Consider the following 22,035-nt stretch of genomic DNA (forward strand, 5'->3'; position numbering starts at 1 on the left):
ATACGAACTGATGCTAAATAAAATGAGCAGAACCAGGAGATCATTATATACTTCAACAACAATATTGTATGAGGATATGTTCTGATGGAAGTGGATTTCTTTGAAAAAGAGACCTAACTCAGTTTCAATTGATAAATGATGGACAGAAGCAGCTACATGCAAAGAAAGAACACTGGGAAATGAATGTAAACTATTTGCATTTTTGTTTTTCTTCCCGAGTTATTTTTACCTTCTGAATCCAATTCTCCCTGTGCAACAAGAGAACTGTTCAGTTCTGCAAACATATATTGTATCTAGGATATACTGCAACATATCTAACATATATAGGACTTCTTGCCATCTAGGGGAGGGGGTGGAGGGAGGGAGGGGAAAAATCAGAACAGAAGTGAGTGCAAGGGATAATGTTGTAAAAAAAAATTACCCTGGCATGGATTCTGTCAATATAAAGTTATTATAAAATAAAATATATTTAAAAAGAAAAGAAAAGAGGCCTTTATCAGAAACTTTGAATGTAAAATTTTTGCCAGTTTTCTTATCCCTTTTAATCTTGTCATGCCCCCATCCTTAATATCAATATTAGATGACAATGAGCATAGTGTTAGGAAGACCCAAGTTTGCATCTCACATCACACAGTTACTAGCTATGAAACCCCTAAATAAGTCACTAACTTCTGCCTTGCCTCAATTTTATCATCTTTAAAATGGCTGTAATAATAGCACTTCCCTCCCAAGGTTATAAAGATTTAACAATATCAATAAAGTGCTTTATAAACCTGAAAGTGTTATGTAAGTGCTAATTGTTATTGTTTTTGTTACTTATCCTTTCTCTTTTGTAGAGCAAACCTCTGCTTGCTGTTTTAAACTGGACAAATTCATTGATGCAGCAACTACAAATAAAGCTGCAGCAAAAACTGGGAGTCTTAATTGGGATTAAGTGACTTGTCTAGTGTCACACAGCCAGTCTCTGAGGTAAGATTTGAACTTGGATCCTCCTGATTCCAAAGATGCTCCTACTTAGTTGCTTCTGCTGACAATCTTAAAAACTTGCTAGGTTAAGAGGGGCTAGAGGTAAGTTTCTAAGACAGGTGTCTTAAAAAAAAACTGGGTATCTATAAAAATCATAAAATCACTTGGCATCCAAGTGATCTGCTGGTTGCTAAGGAACTGTACTTTTTCTGTGAATCCATGGCGTATGGAGTGGGGCTAAATTCAATGGCCTAGATTCTCATCCTACATAACACAGCTTTCCTGGAGTTTTCTGAGATAAAACTCTACTTCAGAACAAACTGTCAATCTGTAAGTTGCTACCTCAGCTATTCTTGCCTGTCCTCCCTTTTAGAAATCATTTCAGGCTAGAAATACATCGTTATTTCAGTGTCTAGATCATGTACCATACCTTGGGTCATTTGGATTACCATATGAGTCCACTCATTATCTCTGGGGCATTTCAATAGCATATGTGTCAATTATTATATAGTCAACATTGACCAGGAGCACAAATTCTGATATATGTCAGTCTGAAATTAGTGAAATAAACAAAAATAATTGTTTAGAAATATGCACAAAAACACAGTCCAATGATGAATTTGGGAATTACCTGACATTTAATTTTATCCCCAAGGTTTTTTGTTTTTTTTTTTTTTTTCTGTTCTGATGAAGAACTTGCAAGAGAAATTTTACAGAAATTAGGAAGGTGACTCCAAATGTTAACAGAAGGGAAAACCAGAAATAGCTTTCTGGCTCTGCTCATTTCAAGAACTAGAAATTCTAAAGTTGAAACAAGTAGGTCTTTAAGCAGCTCTCATAATAGGTTCATTTATGGTTATTAATATCTCTTCAACTCCTATTTTCATTGCACAAAACTTTCAATCAACCTAATTCTTTCCTTGTATTATATTCCCTCTAATCCTTGCCATTCTGAAATTTTTCCAAGATTTTATATCTTCAAAGACCAAAGATTTGCTATGTATCACTGGGGCTGATGGTTCTCACATGCTTTCATAAACTGCAACACTATGTCTTTTGCTTAATGGAGAAGTAACTAGGCAAACTTTTTATTTTTTTGCCAACTTACTTTTGGGTAAGTTAACCTCTTTGGATCAGAGTTTCTAAGTCTCTAAAGTCCCTTCCATCTGTATTATTTTATTATCCTAGAACTGGTTAGGTTACAGTGGTCAAAACACTTTAAATTCTTTCATTATTCTAAAGGAGCAGCTTGGTGATACAGACCTGAGTTCAAATCTAACCTAAAACAATTGTTAGATATATAATCCTAGGGGAGTCACTTAACCTCCATCTACCTGTTTTCTCCAGTGTAAAATAGAGATAATAATAGCAACTACCTCCCAAGATTGTAGTAGCATATGTAAAGCACTTAGCATAGTCCCTGGAATATTAAAGACACTTAGTAAATGTTTGGTTTTTTCTTCTCCCTCCTATCCAGTGCCCTGAAGCAACACTCTTAAATTATAAATTGCATATCAGATCTCAATTTGATTGGTAGAGGGAATTTTCTTACCCAGAGTTTCTTGCTTCAAGGAAATCATAAATCTGGTGCCTTCCCATCCCCTATTGACCTTATTATATTAAAATATAATAAAATTCTTTTATAATAATGCTATTCCAAGAAAAACATCATATTATGAAAGTTATGATTTATTTTTTCTCCTTTCATATCTATTTAAATTCAGGCCTCCCAGCTTATTAATTATTTATGCAATATGATATTGGCACAAATAAAAATACTAAAAGAAAAAGTATTGGGTACTTATGACACAAACGTATGTCTCATGCACACAGATGTATCATCCTAGTAATATGTATGTGGCACTAGCCTACTTCCCTAACCATCCTACTTGGTATATCTATATTTTATAGTCTATATTATGAATGGAAATGACTTATAGAAATGCATATCAGAATATCTTTCACATAAAGAAAACTGTACCGTAAGGATTTTTGGAAAGGCATGCAGTCTTCCCCAGCTTAAAATCTATGTCTTTATTATAAGTCTGTGAGAAGTTATGTGCTTAAAAATGAGCACTTGCACACACGCTTTCAGAATTATCTTTCTTGACCAAAGACACTTATCAAAATTTTCTACAGTCCATTCATATACATCCCTTCAAACTCCCACTCTCTCCCTCCATAACTGTTAAAGTATCCACCTATGGGGCAGCTAGGTGACACACTGGTTAGAACATCAGCCCTAAAGTTAAGAGGACCCGAGTTCAAATGTGACCTCAGACACTTAACACTTTCTAGATGTATGACCCTAGGCAAGTCACTTAACTCCAATTGCCTCAGCAAAAAATAAATAAAAGTATCCACCAATTTGTCCACCTTCATTCCCTTGACCTCTACTTTACTCTGCTCATCAACCTACCTTTGTTTCAGGGACACCCCTTTCTTTTACAAGCACTAAAGTGACCTACTTTAATGTGACCTTTTTCCATCATGATATGATTAAACTAAAGACAAATATCACTAGTTTCTAACCCTGCTTTACCCTAGAGACAACTTTTAAGAGAAGAATTTAGTTCTGAACAATAAAGGATGGAGCTTGTTATATCTAGTACAAACTGTGGAACTGAAGAAAATCACACAGGAATATACCTGATTGTAGGATGTTGAACAGCAAAAATTTTATCATGACAACCAGCTGAGAATTTGTTCTCAGACATTATACAACTCACATAAAAAAGAAAGGCTATGAGAAAGGGGTGATGGAAATTACAGACTGCATAGAATGCAAACCAATAAACCTACTGTATACAGATTCTTAAAGTCTTATAAATCTTATTCATATATTCACTGGGGTACAGATGTGACTATGGATTCCCAAAGGCTAAGCCCATGAAACAATCTTTCATAGGTTCTGTTTGAGTGCAGCCTTTATGGGCTAAATAAGCTACATTTGGCAAGGATCATTGCCAAAAGGATACCTACCAAGTGAATTGGCAAAAAGGGAAAACGTCTCAGAAATTCAGAGACCATCTACTTAAATCTAAATCACTGGACAAGATCTACATTACTGAGATCAAAAATCATTTAAAATTTGAAGTTGATATATTCACAAGAACTAAATAGAGATAACACACATGGACAAAAGAAATAACATATGATCACTGCCTAAATGGAGTTTAAAATATTCAAATCTCCATTCAAAGAAAAAAACCTTATATCCTACCAATCCTGAGTTTTTGTGCTATATCTCTCCTCCATTTCTTGGCTAAACTTCTTGAAAAAGTCATATATACTCATTGCCTCCATTTCTTTTGATCTTATTCACTCTTTAAACCTTCTGCAATCTGGTTTGGTTTCTGATCTCATCACTCAAACAAAATTGCACTTTTCAAAGTCACCAATGACTTCTATTGCTAGTGAAATGACTTTTCTCAGTTCTTATATTCCTTGATTTGTATTTGAGACTCTGAACCACCTTTCTCCTAGATTTCCTCTCTGAATTTTTATTACTGCTCTCAGTAGTTCTTCTCCTGCCTATTTGACCACTTTTTTCCTTATCCTTTGTTGGGTTAGGATCTATTTTAATGTGTGCTAAATTTCGTGTTAAGTCTTTTTTCTATATATTCAGGCCGTTTCTTCCTGAGATCCAGACATCAACTGACCATTACATATTTAATATTGGATATCCTGTGGACTCCTCAAACTCTCTACATCGAAAGTAAATTCATTTTAAGCCCAAACTACCCCATTTTCTAAACATTCCCTTCTTGCATGGTATAGCCATCTTTCTGGTTACTCAAATTTGCAATTTTGGAATATCCTTAACTTCTCACTTTCACTCACCTTATAACATTTGCCATTACTTGTCATTTCCATCTCCACAGCATCTCCAAATGCATTCCTCCTCTCTAACACTATTATCCTACTCAAAAATTCAGGTTATAATTACCTCTCACAAGAACTTTTGTAGTAGCCTCCTAAATGGTCTCCTAATCACTAGTCTCTTCTCAGTCCAAGCCTTAAAAAAAAATCACCAAAATGATTTTACTAAAATTTAGTTATGATCCTATCACTCCCACATTCATTAAATTCCAGCGTCTCCCTAATACCTTTTAAGATCAAATATAAATGCCTGAAAATATCTTTCTCATTTGGCATTGCCTCTAACATTTCCCTGCTTCTGAATTCTCACCACCTCCAAGAATTCCTAGTTTACTTACAAATCAAACTCGAATGCTACCTTCTGTTAAGGATCTTCTTGCCCCTTAGCAAGTTCCTCTCCCTACACTTGCCTCCTTTAAGATTATGTTTCTGTTTTTTGTATGTGTGTGCACATATGGCCATACTTATATGTAAGGAGCTTTCAATTTTCCTTATTTCTGGTTGTCTTTGCATCCCTAGTACTTTGCAAAAGGCCAGGTGTGTAGTAGGTGTTTTAGCAAATGCTTATTGAAATTTTCTTTAAAAAAGGTTGAGAAAAGTGCACAATAGAATTAAGAAAAGCAAAAACCAAAAAAAAAAAAAAAAAAAAAAAAAACACAGACCCAAATTGATAAAAGGAATAACTTCAATCCTCAAGTCCCCTAGTGTCATGTACTCAGAATGCACTTCTCTGAATAGGAAAGATTCTCATACATCAGTGAATCTGGTGATAGTTCATGGATAAAATCTTCTAATTTCTCAAGAGTGTGAAGGTGATCTCAGCTTCTTGAAGGCTGTGCCAATAGAACATAACTCTGGTGGTTCTACCTGAGCTGGAAAGAATCAAAACATGGACCTTCTCCATCTTATTTTGATGGAGATCTTCAGACTAGAAAACCAGAACAAGGTACCAATAAGGTATCATGTCACTTCTAAGTGATGGATTTGCAAGGATGAAGTGATGGAGTAAGGTTTTTTTAAAGGATGAAAAAGACATGATTATGTGTTTAGGTGGGAGGAAAACAGACTTAAGATTAGTGAAAGGATGAGGAAGCCACAACAGATGCCATCAATTTAGTTTCAAAAAAGTTTATTATTTGATTGACTAGAAACTGAATGACAATCTGTGTCATGTAACATATAAAACAAAACATGTTCATAAAGTCCATTTTATTGCTGCATAAAAACAATGTACAAAATTGGAAGGAAAAGATCACCATTGATTTCAAGAATTAATGACCATTTTTTACATTTTAAGACTCTTTTAATCTTTTCTTTAAAGGTGACATGGGAGTGTGAATTATCCTACACACATATACAACATACAAAGTTAAAATCATTTAGACCAATTCACAAATAGCTGTAACTACTAACTGAATGGACAGTATAATATCTGTTACGTCACAATATAGAAAAATAACCTGAGTTATTTTGTATTGAGGTACTTAAAACTGAAAAGGAAAAAGAAATCAATTTTCCAAAGACCATATGGAAACAGTGACCACATACCTCTATTAACCCTTTACTTAAAACAGTCCAGCTGTTTTTTATGCATTTATAAAAACCTTGCTGAACCAACATTTATCCTTCTTTAAAACTGTCTGAAAGTTGACTATCTTTCATGAACATCCATTTAGATGAATGTTGATCTGCCACTCAGTAAAAATATATGCCACAATAAAATCTGTAAATGCCATTAAAGGCAATTCTAGTTTTAGAATAAAATCTACTGGCCTCACAAGCCCAAAACTAAAATATCCACAAAATGGTTTAATTAAGGTTTTTAGAATGTCTAGATTGTTTTTTTCTATTTTTAAAATGGGCTTTCAAAAATAAATCTAAAAGTCCTTGAGTCACATATAAAAAGACAGCAGATCAAAAGCTGAAAGTGGTTATCTTTCTTGTTTCTTCTTAATTAAGATCTCAGCATTTCTTATGTGAAATTTTTGATTCTCTTCCATGTTTTGATGGGTTTATCCATGAAATCACTGTAACAAATTAATGAGAAATAACCTACCCTGAAACCACTTGACCCATTGCTCCCATCCCAGCATAATTAAAGCCTGGAAAACCTGTAATAATTTGCCAGTCATATGGAAGGCACAGGGCTCAGCTACTCTGTTACATATAATATGCCACTGTTTACCAACTGGCAAGCTTCATTTAATGGGAAAAGGAAATCCAACTTTGTGATTTGTTTGTTTTTTTAAAGTATTTTATTTTTTCCCAATTGCATGAAGACAATTTTTAGGATTCATTTTTTTAAAAGTTTCAAATTTTTCTGCATTTATTTTTCTAACATATGGTCGATGAGTTCTTTTGCAAGTCTGGAACCAATAACTGGTTTTCTGTGACTTGCAAAAGAAAACAAGATTATCTTTTAACTCAGTAGATCAACGGAAAGCCCTGTGTAGACTAAAAGAATTCTCCATTTTTTTTATTGATTGTTTTCATTAGCTATGCCATCTTCAAAGTCAGATTATTCCAACTCAATTTCTCCTGCATACAAGGTAATGAGAAGTATAGCTGTGAATCCCGTTAGCAGACCAGCATTCTGAATAAGGAAGTAGGTTAAATCTTTTTTTCTTTCAGTTACTTTTCCTCTTAGCATATCATTCATCTCTGGGAACTAGGGAAAAAGAAAGGTAGATTTTTAGATAACTGTTGCCATCTTGTGGTGAAACAATACTTTAATCTGAAACTCATAAAATAAGGGAATCAAGACTGAAAGGGACCTCACATGTCATCTAGTTCACTCATGAGGAAAATGAGGGCCAGATAGGAGGGAGTGATTTGCCCAAAGTCACAGAGATCAAAGCTGGGTCATCAGCCTGTGTCCTCTAATAGCAAATCCAGAGCTTTCCCCATCGTGTCAAATGATGAATCATTGATTTAATAGCCTAGTTCAGCTGTTGAAATACTTCAGAATAAATGAAATTACAGAAGAAAATTTGCTTTACCAACAAGAATGGAAAAATTCTTTAATGGAACAAGAGTAGTCAACCATCAGAAGGCTCATGATAAAACTCTTGAGATGCCGCTATACCTTGTCTTCATTATTACCTTTCTTACATGCTATCTCTTTACTTCCTTTTCACCTATCCTACTAGAACAAAATTCACCACTTAGCCAAGGTACAAATATACAATACCTCATTACAGCTGAAGCAATTAAAATTAGGTACAGTGGTTACAATCCAATTTATTAATTTTATTAATTTATGCTTTGCTGTCTTGGCTTCACATCCTCAGGAGCCACTGAAAGAAAGCTTCTGAGGAGAGGCAGCCCCCTTGTCTGATTTATATGAAGAGAATAATTCCCAAACTATATGGAAGGATCAGACACTGATTTCATCAGGAGCTCAATGAAAAGAGCCCTAAGCCCAGGAAATACTATCAGAAATTTTAATATGTATTGTTACTAATATCATTTAAAGAATTATCCTATTTTACATTAATGTTTAATTTTCACATAAAATGTAAAATTTTTATATTATAAATAATTATAATATTTATATTATTTTTATTATAATAAAGAAATTATATTTTAAATAAGACTATTACAATTTGAACAACTCTCTAGGGATAGGGAACACCTCTTCCATTAATGTAGGCAACTTAGACACTGAAGAGATGAAGTGGAGATAGTGAGGTCAAAATCAAACAGAAAAAAGGGCAAACAAACCATTAAAGCATTCCTGTTGACTTAAAAGATTAGTTGTCTATGGGCATCATTTTATTTATTTTTTTAAAATATCATCCAATTATACTAATTGTTGTCACAGATCACAGCATCCAGTATCAGACTTCAACCCAGGTCTTTCTCTTTAAAAGCCACGTCTCTATCCACAAGACCAGGAGCACATTTTTAGGCGGAGGAAATTTTGTGGAATGTCTTAATTTTTAAAAATCCTTTAAGGATTTTAAGGATCTTTTTAGTGGAGAAGAGATCTAATGGCCCTGAAGTGAAAGTCTAAAAGTAGAGTCCCTAATGTTGGCAACTTCACTCTCTAGAAAGCTGCCCATGATTCATTTAATAGATTTCTAACCAACCAGTCTCCTACACACACACACACACACACACACACACACACACAGACACACACACACACACATTTCATTGGGAATTCCACTATCAATGAAGGTCACAATCTTTCCACTTTCTTCATAGTGATCCACACCATGAAAGTTTGTGTAGCCAAACAAGTCTTCTGAAAGCCTTTCATAATCTAATGAGCATTTACTAAACACTTAATACTTAAGCCAGGCACAGCTAAGTGCTAGAGAAACAAAAAAGACCAAAAATAAAAAACAAAAAAGAAAAGTCCCTTTTCTGGAGATGCTCACAATGGTGTCAGCAGCCCACATTCAAAGTCTTACTACTCTTGCAAGACTTCTCAGCCTTCAGGTTCACTATTTAACATGTACAGGACTGCTTGCCATTTGGGGGAGGAGGTGGAGAGAGGGAGGGGAAAAATGGGAACAGAAGAGAGTACAAGGGACAAGGGACAATGTTGTAGAAAATTACCCAGGCATGGGTTCTGTCAATAAAAAGTTATTAAAAAAAAAAAAAGAAAGAAAGAAAACTCAGATTCACAAACTCCACTCCAATGAAAATATATAAGATTTACTGAAGTGTCTATATGTGAGTGTATGGATGTGATACACACACCATATGTAGTCATTTAGAGACATTGCTAGATTCTCCAAGCTGTTATGAGAAGATACATTTTAATTCGTTAGTTTTAATTGATTTTAATTGATAACATTTAATTCATTAGTTAATTGATTCCTCTGGTAATTAGGCATAGGTATTCCCTTCAAGTGCTTCTATTCAATCTCTTCCAATACAGATCACACCTCAGAAAATGCAGAAAATGATCTTCAGTTGTTATACTGGTAATAGTAGTCATGATATTAATAATAGCTCTGCAGCTACCCTGGGGCTGAACTTCCCTTAACTTGGATAGGTCTTCAGATGAACAAACTATAGCAAGGATCCAAGCTCTTTCCAAAACTTACTTGTCAAATTTTGTTCTCCAAAGACATGGCACTCGAGGACTCAGAGCTGACACCCTAGAATGTGTCTAACACTGGACTTAGAGGACTCTGCTACTTTTCTATGTGATCTTGAAAAATTCAGTTAAACCCTGTTTCCTCATTTAAAAGCTAATGGACTTTGTGGTTCATACTGTCCACGGGATTTTCTTCGCAAAACTGAGTTGTTTGCCATTTCCTTTTCCAGTGGACTTGACCAGCATCACAATAAATGTCTGAGGCCAGATCTGAAATTAGGTCTTCCTAGCACTTTATCCACATGTCTTTCTATAATCTTATATCAGACACAACCTGGATTTTTCGGGAAATATCTAGCATGTGATTCTTTTTATTCCAACTTTCTATATTTAATTCAAGTATGGGACTGGCTAAGATATCCACTCCAGAGATAGAGGAATTGAGCATTCAAATTGTGCATTATCACAAAAGCAAAATACAAACAAAAACCAAGTCTTTGGCTATAACATTCCCAACACAAAATGAACAAGGGATTGAGGACAATTTCTACTATTCCGACAAAAAGTCATGAGTAAGCTCTGATACTCATGACTTTAGTTCAATTCCCCTGCTAAGCTAGGAAATGTCTGACAAAATAATAGAAATACAAAATGTTCATTTGTGGTTTTCTGAGTCAATATGTGGGTTTGAGTTTGACATCATTTGCCTAAAGTATCAATAACCTTAAGATTACCTGTGACAGGTTTTAAGTCCAGCCATCCACACTGTCTTCTATATATTTGCTGCCTATTATCTCTGATATTTTCTCTTAGCTAAGAATTTTACAGAACTGGCAGGCTTCCTTTTTATGTTTTGGGTTTGTTGCTGTTCTTATTTTTAAACTTTCATTATGAGTTCCCTGGAGAATGTATCTTTCTTTCCCCTCTGTGGGAGGGAGAATAATAAGAAATGAGAGTGGTGAGCCTCTAAGCCTAGCCATTTCTAGTTTTAAGGTAAAATTAAAATGAGAATAAAACAACTTACCATGTCTGCCAGAGAAATATAGAGGAACATGCCACCAGCTAGTGCAAAAATAACATTTGGGGCAAAGTTGTTGCCCACCAAAATGCCAAAGACTAGCCCGACATAGCAAGAGCATGATGAAAGAAAATTGAAAAATAAAGCTTGCCGAGTACTCATTCCTGCATTGAGTAGGATCACAAAATCCCCTGGAAAGAGAAAGGGAAAATGCAGAGTTAATTATACTGTATTAGTATGTTGCTTCAAGAAGAAATGATAACCAGAGTCTCACAGGTTTATTTTGTTTTTTTTTGTTGTTGTTTTTTTCGTTTGAATAAAGCAGATAGAATTTTAAATCCTTGGAATTTCAAAAAAAATTTTTTTATGAAAATCACATCAAAGCAAACAGATTCTGGCCCCCAGTCGAAGTCTCTTACCTAACTCATGAGGAAACTCCTCACATAGGATTGCTATAGAAGTGCTAAGTCCCTGAAGAAGTGAAAGGGTGCATGAAGCACCAATGGCCAGACCATCAATAAAGTTGTGGACAGCATCACTGATGGTTATCATCCAAGCAACAGTGCCTATTTCTGACAGCTTGGGTCCATTGAAACAGATACATGAACTTGGTTCCCTTTTCCCATCCTATGGAGAAAAAGAAAAGACAATTAACAAATAATTAATAAATAATAGATACAACATACAATGTTTTAATCTTGAGGGAGAACTGTGTTAGGAATTGAGGGAAATGAAAAACAAATTAAACCAACCATGACACATATAGATAAATATTATAAATCATACAAATGCAGTTTGAAAAGTATCATTATTACATATAAGAGTCAGGAAGATGTAGGAAGATCTGTCTTTGCCCAGATTTAACGTGGCCATCTAGGCCATCGCTTAATCCCTCTTTGCCCACAAAAAACTCATAGACTTTAAATTCTGCAAAATGTCTGATCTGTACTGGGAAAGTTTCTCAGTGAAAATTCTTTATAACAAAGAAATTATGTGTCCTATCAACAACAATAAAAGATTAAGGATCTAGTTTATTGTCAGATAAGTAATGTAGCCAGGCAATGATTGCAGAGGAAGGGAAGTTTCTATGGGAACACTGTGTAGGTGAGGAAAGATGTCGAAGGGAGGGTTTGAATAAACAGAAAGGATTAGAAACAAAGACATATGAAAATAGAGGTACCCAACGGAAGGTGATCTGGATAATGAAGGGCCTCCAGATCATACTACATGAGGATCAGAACAATTAAATGGGGATCTCAACTTGAAGAGTGGTAGCTGGCTCTCTTCAGGAATTTCAAGGATTGTCCTGAAAGAGGCATAGATCAGTCTTTTTCTGCTTGAGACCAGAGAGCAGAAGTAAGAACAGCTGGGCAAGAACAGAGAGGCAAGTTTAGTCTCCAAACTTCCTAGTTCCTAGAGCTATTGAAAAGTAGAATAAAATGATTAGTTGATTCTCTTTATTCAAGGTTTTCATGTAGAAGTTGAATGCCCACTTGTCAGGGACAACATATATGGGTTCTTATTCAGGGATAGATTACACAACTCTCAAGATCCCTTCCAATTCTGATTCTAAGCAATATATTGTCATCAACAGGGCATGGCCAATAACAGATATTAGACAAGATTTTTAAACAGATAAATCTCATTAAGGATGCAAAGAAATAGACTCTCTAGATTTCCTAAGGCTACCTCTTTCTGCAATCAACTGCCAAAAATAAAAGAGAAAGAAGACTGATAATTCATTCACTCCACACAACTTCTTGACAAGACAAATACTACAAATTGAGACTATTTGTACCGATGACTATTTAGGATATCATTGTCATTGGCTTTAATTTGTGATCATTTCTGGCTTTCCTTTCAACAAATAAGTTTGGCCATTAAATTGAAAATTGAGAAATTAGCATGTCTGCTATTCTTGAACAATCATCAAATTCTAAATGCTAATGATTAATGAATGGTTCAAAATCACAGAAAAATGTTTAAGTCAGTCAATTAGTCAACAAACATTTAATAGAGTGAAAAGTGACATTAAAGGCATTAATCTTCTGAATATATACATATGTATTTGTATTATTCAATGTGTAAAGTACTTCACTAGATTTAGAAAAGATACAAAAAAGACAAGAATGTCTTGAATTGTACCAATGTATATTATCACTTATTAAGTTAGGCATCTCTGCTTTTACTTAAAGAGAGGAAAAGAAACATCATAGCAAATTAGTGACACACGAGATCAAAATCCGCATGGTTTCCTATTTAAGATGTCTAGCAATGAAATACAGCACTTTCTCTCTTCATTTCAGTTCATCTTCTCTCAGAAATACCAGCTATCATGTTTCATGTCATTTTGTAAACTGTATACTGAGTTCCTAATTTCAAAGAAATCAGGGCCTTAGTTACAGATGGTTATGTGCCACTGCAATGAAGCTATTGATAAAAACTGCTTTCAAAGACTCCCTAAGGTTTTTAAAAGGCAATCCAGTCCAGTTCTTGAATATGTGCTCCCAAAATAAAACATTTCCTTTAAATTGTATAATGTTACCTAGACTCAAAACATTTCTAATTTGATCTCAGTGTGTTACATTTTTTAAAACTTCAATTCAGGTCTAAAAACCTCACAAGAGGGGAAAAGAGATGATGGGGAAGAAACAAACAAGGAGAAAAGGGAGAAAAGATAAAAAGAATTAGATATTAGAGGGGTTCTAAATGTTTTCCTTACAAGAAATCTCATCTCCAAAAATTTTTCCTTGCTTTTGAATGTACATTAAACTTTTCAAATAGTTTATTCTCTAAGCAAAGACTGTCTTTATATTTACCAAGTATTTTATAGTTATATTACAACAGCTTCTCCCACAGAGAATATGAATGTTGGTACTTTTATCTTCAATAGGGAATAGAATCTAGGGAGGAAAGAAAGCTTAATTGTCTTTTAACAATGACTGCAGCCATTTTTGGAGAAAGGTCAAAGTAAGAGAAACCTTTTAAGAGAATCTCTTTCCTTGAAAGACTGAGAGGGAAAGTTTCTTCTTTGACAAAAAATAAAGAGATATTTCCTGAGAGAACTGAATTCAACTCATGATATGGAGAATCTACTTTAAAGAGAAACTGACTGATTTGAGCTGAGTGGTAAACTATTTCCAGAGTTGCAAAGAAGTTAATATTCATAGTATTCATAGCTAGGTGTCTTTGGCTATGATCTTTCTCCCGGTAATATTTGTTACAATAAAATATAATAAATTTGTGAGGATTTCACAAAAAGAAAAATGGGAATACATGTTTCTCCATGCTCAGAACAGTGGTATATGGAACAAGTTTGGATCTCCTTAACTGTTGATATGTATGGTCAGGAAATGAGGCATGGAGGAGATAGGACTTGAAATGGAATTTGAAAAAAATTATTTCCAAAACACGTTTAACAACCATTTGAAATCAGAATGATGATTTTGATTTCTCAAATAGTTCACACATTCACAATAGTTTATCTTCTAGCAATGATTTGGAGGAAAATGAGCTTGTCATCTATGGAGACTGTATTGAAATGTTATTAATTCTGAAAAAGAAATCAATATTTCAGGCATTAGTTTCCTTAATGACACAGATATTAAGTTGACTTATCATCTCTCTAAGTTTGACAAGTCAATAAACCTTGCTGCTCTTCATCTGTCTCCTAATTTTTTAGTACAATGGAAAAAATGCTAGATTTTTGAGCCAGTGAACATGGGATAGAATTTGTAGCATGTGTAACTTTTGATGGACAACTTAGGTTGTCTGAATCTCAGTTTCTTCATCTGTAAAATAAGGAACAAGATTATATATCCTCTAAACCCTAACTCTAATCCTATGAGGCTAGGACATTAAAACAAGAGTGAACAAAAACAGGAGTGGGTGAAGCAAAGATAGCTCTAAACTGGGTGAAAATTCTAAATATCCACTTGAGAAAGACCAAAGTAACTTGTATTGCTAATGCTTCTTGTATAAATACAAGAATTTTTTTGTGGTTATTCTGGTGGAATAACAAAAAGCCTGGAGGAAGATGGACAGCACATAATGCTTTTATGTCTTTGTTTTCTATTGGGAAGAAATCAGAAGATAAGACATAGAGGACACACTTGGAGGTTCTAGTCACTATTGAAGGGCCAGCAGGAAAAAAGGTACAACTAGGAAACAATGCTTTGGGCAAGCCAAAGACATAACTCAGAGAAAGGTAATGAAAATATAAAACTAGAGAATGAAGACTGAGGACCTGAGAAATGAAACCAAGACAATTAAAATGAAGAACTGTCTAAGGACAATGACTTATACACATAAAATAGAAATTGATATATCAGAAGACCAAGGATAGCAATGAAATTTCTACAGAAATTACAGGATTCAGAAAACGTAAGGTAAGTGGATGGAAAGAAAAGACAATCATACCTCATCTCTGATAAGGATGTGGCGCCAATTTGGAAGCCAATCATCCAGAATTATAAGGAGGAAAAATAAGGAAAGCTATAAAATAAACTGGGGGAAGGAGTGTTGAGAGGGGAGAGAAATTGCCAAGAGAAAGGGAAGAGGGGAAGAATAACACATAATATTTCAAATACTTTCTCATGAAGAAGAAATTCTAAATTCAATAAATATGTAAGAATTAAGATTAGAAAACATGCTATGGAAAATGGAAGACAAGAACTTTATAAAAAGTTTTTGAAAAACAAGAAAATAATTTTTATTGTTTATAAGAAAAGAAGTTTTAATAAAGTGAGTGTTGGTAGAAAATCTGAATATAATTTGGCAATAGGAAATGTGATGGTCATGTACATTAGACTGTAAACCTCATGAAGGCAAGGAGTTTCTATTCCTTGTAGCCCTATATTAACTCTATGAATATTTATCAAATGATAAATTTCTCTATCTATTTATAAGCACTTTGAAGTGCTAAGGACCTATGAAGTTACAGCCATCATATAAGGAAGTGTTTCTCAAAGTACAATCCAGAAAATCGTTTTAGACAGTCCTGAAAGTCAAAAGATACCTAGGGATGTACAGGATACAGCTTGAACTGATTCTCCCAATTGTTACATTTTTTACTGTAAGCATTTACATCCCACAAACCAGCAAACACTTCAAATCAGGGCTTGATTTACCGTTTTTATTGTCTAGTCTTAAGAAAGCAGTAGAGAAAATGTTAATGTTGCAGATTAAACTTAAAAGTGTGTCATGATTATATTTTCCCCCAGAGAACAAGTTGTTAACAACACCCTAGATATAAGCCACGCAAATAAAAGCTTTTTGGGTAAATGCTCAATAAGGGTAAACCAAGAAGTCTGAGAACTCCTGGAGTACGAGATTGTTGTCATGTTTTCTTACTTCCTGAGCTGGAGATAATGGCATTAAAACAACATTTTTCATGTATTTCTCAAGATAAATCAAACTGATGCCTCCATGCATGAGACAAGTTAGATATAAATTTAAGACTGGTAATAGGTTTCTTCATGTCATATTTTCAATTATTTACACTTGTACTTAATTTCTAAATGTCGGTTTTACCAGTAAATCCAAATGACTGCTACTTAACTGCTATTATTTGTTATTTTCCATCCTGAGACAAAAATTCAACATGACCACGGGGCACAAGTTGACAGATCTAAGCTAGAAAGGAGCTCGGAAGTTATCTATTCCAACGCTCTCTATATTGATGAATAAAGAAAGGCCAATGAAAGAGATTAAGGAACTTGCCCAGATCACCAGGAAAGGAAAATGTGGCCAAAATGAAATTTCAAACAGAATAAACAAAAGGGAAAGTTTGAAATTATGTAATCATGTATAAGTCAATTGTGCTTATTTTACACTCATTTGATTCCAAGGAGCCCACACTTATTTCCAATACTCTTGCTAATGAACATAATTATTAACAAGAAAGCAATAATTAAGAAAAGGCTGGCAAATGATTTCCTTTCTGGAATGTGAGAGGCATCGTCTTGAGAATTTAAGATCTAAAACAAGTTTGCCTCATTTTCACTTGGGGACCATACAATTTTGCTTCCCTGATACAAATGAACTTTTGGGAAACCTGAGGAGTTCTCGCAATTTAAATTAACACTATTAGTGGAATATAAAAGTACAAAACAAATTAAATATTTACAGTTATCCTAATGGGCAATCTACTTGAACTACTTTTGAAAGGAAGCTTCTACTCTCTGTGGATGAAAATAATGAAAGCAATCTGGCACATTAAGGAAACAGATCATTACTTCTTATAAAAAACCTATTTCTAAGATCCTTTTCTGATACAACTGATGTCACTGAGAAGCTCCAAGAACATAGAAGATTGTATTCAATGTAATATAAATGGGTTCCTTATAACATGTGCCTTCTAAAATCCTCAGAGTCCACAGTATATTTTCAGCTTGAAAGATTATAGTGACATCCAGCTCCTCTGAGGTATTCTACAGCAAAATTAAAAGAAGAGCTTGTATCAATCCAAAAGGCAACACCAATAAGCTATTTTATCAATACTGGGGGATCAATGAGACTAAGGGAAACCAAGATGCCTCTGGGGCCTTCCTGGAAAACAAAAGCCATGGTGATCTCTTGCTATTTAGTCGAAAACAAAGAGGATTCCCAGTTGATTATTGTCTAAGGAAGAGGGAAAAATGGCACGATCCAGACAGGTCCACCAGAAGACAGAGATTGCACAAGACAGGGAGTGCAACAAATGATGCGAGTTCTTGTTCCCTATCCAAGCCAGAACTAAGAGGGTAGAAAAGAGAATCAGGAACCAAATATACTATTCAAAGCTATGCAGCATAAGCAACCAGAGTGCAGCAGGAACAGAAACAGGGATTCTTCTCAGAGTTATGGGGGGATAGAGGATGGAGCTGAGGTAAGAGATACAAGTAAATGAAAGAAACTACTAAGTACAATGAAGAAATACTATATATTAAGAGAAAGCCCAAAGTTGAAGTCAGCTCCATAAAGTTTCATTAGAGAAAAATTTGGCCATAAGACTCTAGGAACATATGAAAGAATGAAGCAATATATAAAGAAATTAGAACAAGAAAAAAAATTGATGAATTTTCATGAAGAAGACAAGAAATATAAAATTGGGGGGGCATTTTTAAACTGAAAAATCAGAGGAACATGTGAGGTATCACTATCACATGAGGTAGTAGATTCAAGACAAGCAGGGATTATTTTATTTTTGCCTTTCTGACCCAAATCCCTAGCACAGTGTCAGAAAGGAGCTGCTTAATAAATATTTGTTTCTTGATTGACTCAGCCTGATGATTTCACTTTTTATATGCATCATTTTTCTGGGTAATCCCTTTTTTTGGTATGGGAGAGGTCCTGACGATATAATTCAATGCTTCACCCAGTGGGAGAAGTACTATGCTAAGTGCTACTACTTTCAAAAATCCTGAAACATAGGTCTATTTCTATCACTACTTTACAGTTGAGAAAACTATGGTATACCAAGGTAAGGGATTTGTTTAGGATCAAACATCCATTTTAGTAAATGTAGGAGGCTAAATATGAACTCAGGTCTTTTTAATTCCATCTCGTTGCACCTGTGGTATTCAAAAATTCTACCAGATGTTTACATTTTCGTACCTGGATTGTTAGATTGTAAGCCAATTAATCCCACTATGCATGACAACTATGAGTCAGAATGCCCTTTTAACCCATCCTCCCTTGCGCTAGAAACCATTCAGATCCCAACCAGTCTGGGGCTAGGGTTCATTGCAAGAGTCTGAACCAGCACACATTTATTTCTGAGCTATTGAAAACACATTTTAAATAAAAAAGAAAAACCCTGCATATTTCCTATTCTATAGGTGGATAACTGGAAAACTCTTTAGAATACTTGGACTGCCCAGAGTTGGAATACAGGTGAATGGCAAAAAAAGAAACCAAGTCTTCAGCCGCCAGGATTCATTTTAAGTCCTTAGCATCTCATTTAAATAGCATAAACTAACCATAGGTGAATTGTTGATAGACATTGGATGCATTGGAGAGGGGCACTCTGGTGCAGACACAGAGCACTTTGAGAGATTTCAGCAGAAGCCCTCTCTCCGAGGCAAGGCAAGAGAGAATATATTCCACTTGGCTGGCTGGTGGGGGAAGAGAGTTCAGCTGCATTGGAGAGGAGCACTCTGGTGCAGACACAGAGCACTTTGGGAGAATTCAGCGGAATTACGCCAGAAGCCCTCTCTCCAAGGTAAGGAGAATATTTTCCTTTTGGCTGGCTGGTGGCAGAAGAAGAGTTTTCAGAGGATAAAGCTACGAGTGGAGAGTTCAATGGACAACCAGATTCATCTTCATCTCACACCACTGTAGTTGGGCTCCTGCACTTCCCCCACTGAGACCAAGCTGGTCTGAAAGACTCACCAGAAAGCTAGCCGAGCTCCAAGTGAAGGAGACAAGAGATTCATTCCATCTCTGTGCTGGTTGGAGGCTGAAGAAAGCAGAGGCAGAGGCTAAAGGACAAAACCTTTGGATTTGGAGATATTCAGAGGGCTCTAAGCTAAACCGGCTGTGTTTTGAGAAGAACAAGAACTCCAACATTTTGAACTCACATTTTGGTACAATCCAGAAATGATGTTATAAAAGTAGAGGAAAACTTTAGCTCACCAGAAGTTAGTCATGTAAAGAGTTCCAGGCTTAGAAGTGGATAAAAAGAAGGAATTCAAAGTTGGGCCTGGTCAAAGGATATGAACAGACAATTCTCAGAAGAAGAAATTGAAACTATTTATAGACATATGAAAATATGCTCCAAATCATTATTAATCAGAGAAATGCAAATTGAGGCAACTCTGAGATACCACTACACACCTGTCAGATTGGCTAGAATGAGATAAATGGGGAATGTTGGAGGGGATATGGGAAAACAGGGACACTGATACATTGTTGGTGGAATTGTGAACACATCCAGCCATTCTGGAGAGCAATTTGGAAGTATGCTCAAAAAGTTATCAAACTATGATCCCTTTGATCCAGCAGTGTTTCTACTGGGCTTATACCCCAAAGAGATACTAAAGAAAGGAAAGGGACCTGTATGTGCCAAAATGTTTGTGGCAATCCTGTTTATAGTGGCTAGAAACTGGAAACTGAGTGGATGCCCATCAATTGGAAGATGGTTGAGTAAATTGTGGTATATGAACATTATGGAATATTATTGTTCTGTAAGGAATGACCAGCAGGAGGAATACAGAGAGGACTGGCGAGACTTACATGAACTGATGCTGAGTGAAATGAGCAGAACCAGGAGATCATTATATACCTCAACAACGATACTGTTTGAGGATGTATTCTGATGGAAGTGGATCTCTTCGATAAAGAGAGCCTTAATTGATCAAAGATGGACAGAAACAGCTACACACAGAGAAAAGAACACTGGGAGATAATATAAACTGCTTGCTTCCCAGGTTATTTATACCCTCTGAATTCAATTCTCCCTGTGCAACAAGAAAACTGTTCGGTTCTGCACACACATACATACAGTATATACTGTAACCCATTCAACATGTAAAGGACTACTGGAGGCAGGGTTAAAATTGGAACAGAAGTGAATGCAAGGGATAATGCTGTAAAAATTACCCTGGCATGTGTTCTATCAATAAAAAGTTATTTCAAAAAAAAAAATGGGCCTGGGAGTAGAGAAGTAAGCTTGTAATAAAGCAGAAGTCTGTGGACAGTCAGTAACAAATGATTACTGTCAAGGAGAATGCAGACCCAAAGATGACACCTGCTACTCCGTGGTTAGTTTGGGGCAAAGTATAAACATGATTGAGAATGCCCATGAAAGGTAAGTTTTTTTTTTTTATTAAACAAAATTAAGACACGTAGAAGTCCACTATAAATTGATGTTTAGAAAGTAAAAAAGAGAAGAGGTAATAATACTTGAGAACAGGCAAGAGACAGCAACAAAAAAATAAAGAGTTAGAACAACCCAACAATCATCAGGTGCAAATGGTCATCTCTGGCCCACAGGACATCAGTTGAGAATAAAAAAGAATGTCAATGATATCCAGTATTTATCAGGATAACAATGAACCATCAATTAAAGTCCAAATGACGTAGAAAAACGTCTCTTGGATGCACTTTTTGGACTGACTTCCACTTTTTAAATGTAAAACTTCCAGAGCTAACTTGCTAGAGAGAATGACCAGAATGACTCAGCTAATCAAAGTATTCATTCCCAAGATTTCTCAACTTTTTACTGTACTGTGACAGTTTTTTTGTTGTTGTTCTTTTCTTTTTGTTTTATTGTTTTGTTTTGCTGCATACAGTATGTTGAAGTGGAGAGATGACTAAAAGAAATTCTACTAGAAGTGATCCAGAATACCTGGTACTGGCTTGGCCACCACATTAATAAAATCAGTTTCATAGATTCAATTATCCTGTCAACCAATTCATTTATTTCTTTGTTGTTGCTGTTGTTGAGTCATCTGACTCCATTTGGAATTTTCTTGGAAGAGATACTGGTGTGGTTTGTCATTACCTTCTCCAGTTCTTTTTATAAATGAAGAAACTAAAGCTGGGGCAGCTAGATGGCGCAGTGGATAGAGTAGTAGCTCTGAACTCAGGAGGACCTGAGTTCAAATCTGATCTCAGGCACTTAACACTTCCTAGCTGTGTGACCCTTGGCAAGTCGCTTAACCCCAATTGCCTCAGCAAAAAAAAAAAAAAAAAAAAAAAAGAAACTAAAGCAAATGACTTGCCCAGGGCTACACAGCTAGTATCTAAGGCCATTTTTAAAACTCAGAAAAATGAATCTTTCTGACTTCAGTCCCAGCACTTTATCCACTGTTCCATCTAGCTACCTATTCTAGATTCCCCCAAATGACCAAAGATGTTCCTGATTAAAACAAATGAAAAAAACCTCTGGTTAGTACCAATCAGAAGACCTGATTCAAATCTGTTTTGCCGCCACTAACTTATTTTAGATAAGTTTCTTATCTTTTTGTGACTATTAGTTTCTGTATTTATAAAAGGAGGTGCTTAGGCATCCTTTCAGTATTATTATTTCTTCTATCCAGATTTCATCTCTTTGCTCTCTACCCTGTATCCACATCTAAAATATTTGCTTGCACCAAATAACTGTGTGATCTTTGGTACATTTCATCTGTTA

The 22,035-nt window shown here is 35.2% G+C and overlaps 1 protein-coding gene across 1 annotated transcript in view; it reads right to left on the bottom strand.

The window, feature by feature from the left end:
• Nucleotides 1–5,960: 5,960 nt before the first annotated feature.
• The window catches only part of SLC39A8 (solute carrier family 39 member 8), a 59,655-nt gene continuing 43,580 nt past the window's right edge, over nucleotides 5,961–22,035 (bottom strand). The window contains exons 6-8 of the mRNA XM_051965592.1: nucleotides 11,339–11,546; nucleotides 10,926–11,110; nucleotides 5,961–7,516 (exon numbers count right to left, since the gene is read on the bottom strand). Coding sequence (XP_051821552.1) covers nucleotides 7,367–7,516; nucleotides 10,926–11,110; nucleotides 11,339–11,546 — 543 coding nt within the window. The 3' untranslated portion in view covers nucleotides 5,961–7,366. The remainder of the gene's footprint in view (nucleotides 7,517–10,925; nucleotides 11,111–11,338; nucleotides 11,547–22,035) is intronic.

This window comes from Antechinus flavipes, chromosome 6, assembly GCF_016432865.1.
Source record: "Antechinus flavipes isolate AdamAnt ecotype Samford, QLD, Australia chromosome 6, AdamAnt_v2, whole genome shotgun sequence".
NCBI classification, from domain to species: Eukaryota; Metazoa; Chordata; class Mammalia; order Dasyuromorphia; family Dasyuridae; genus Antechinus; species Antechinus flavipes.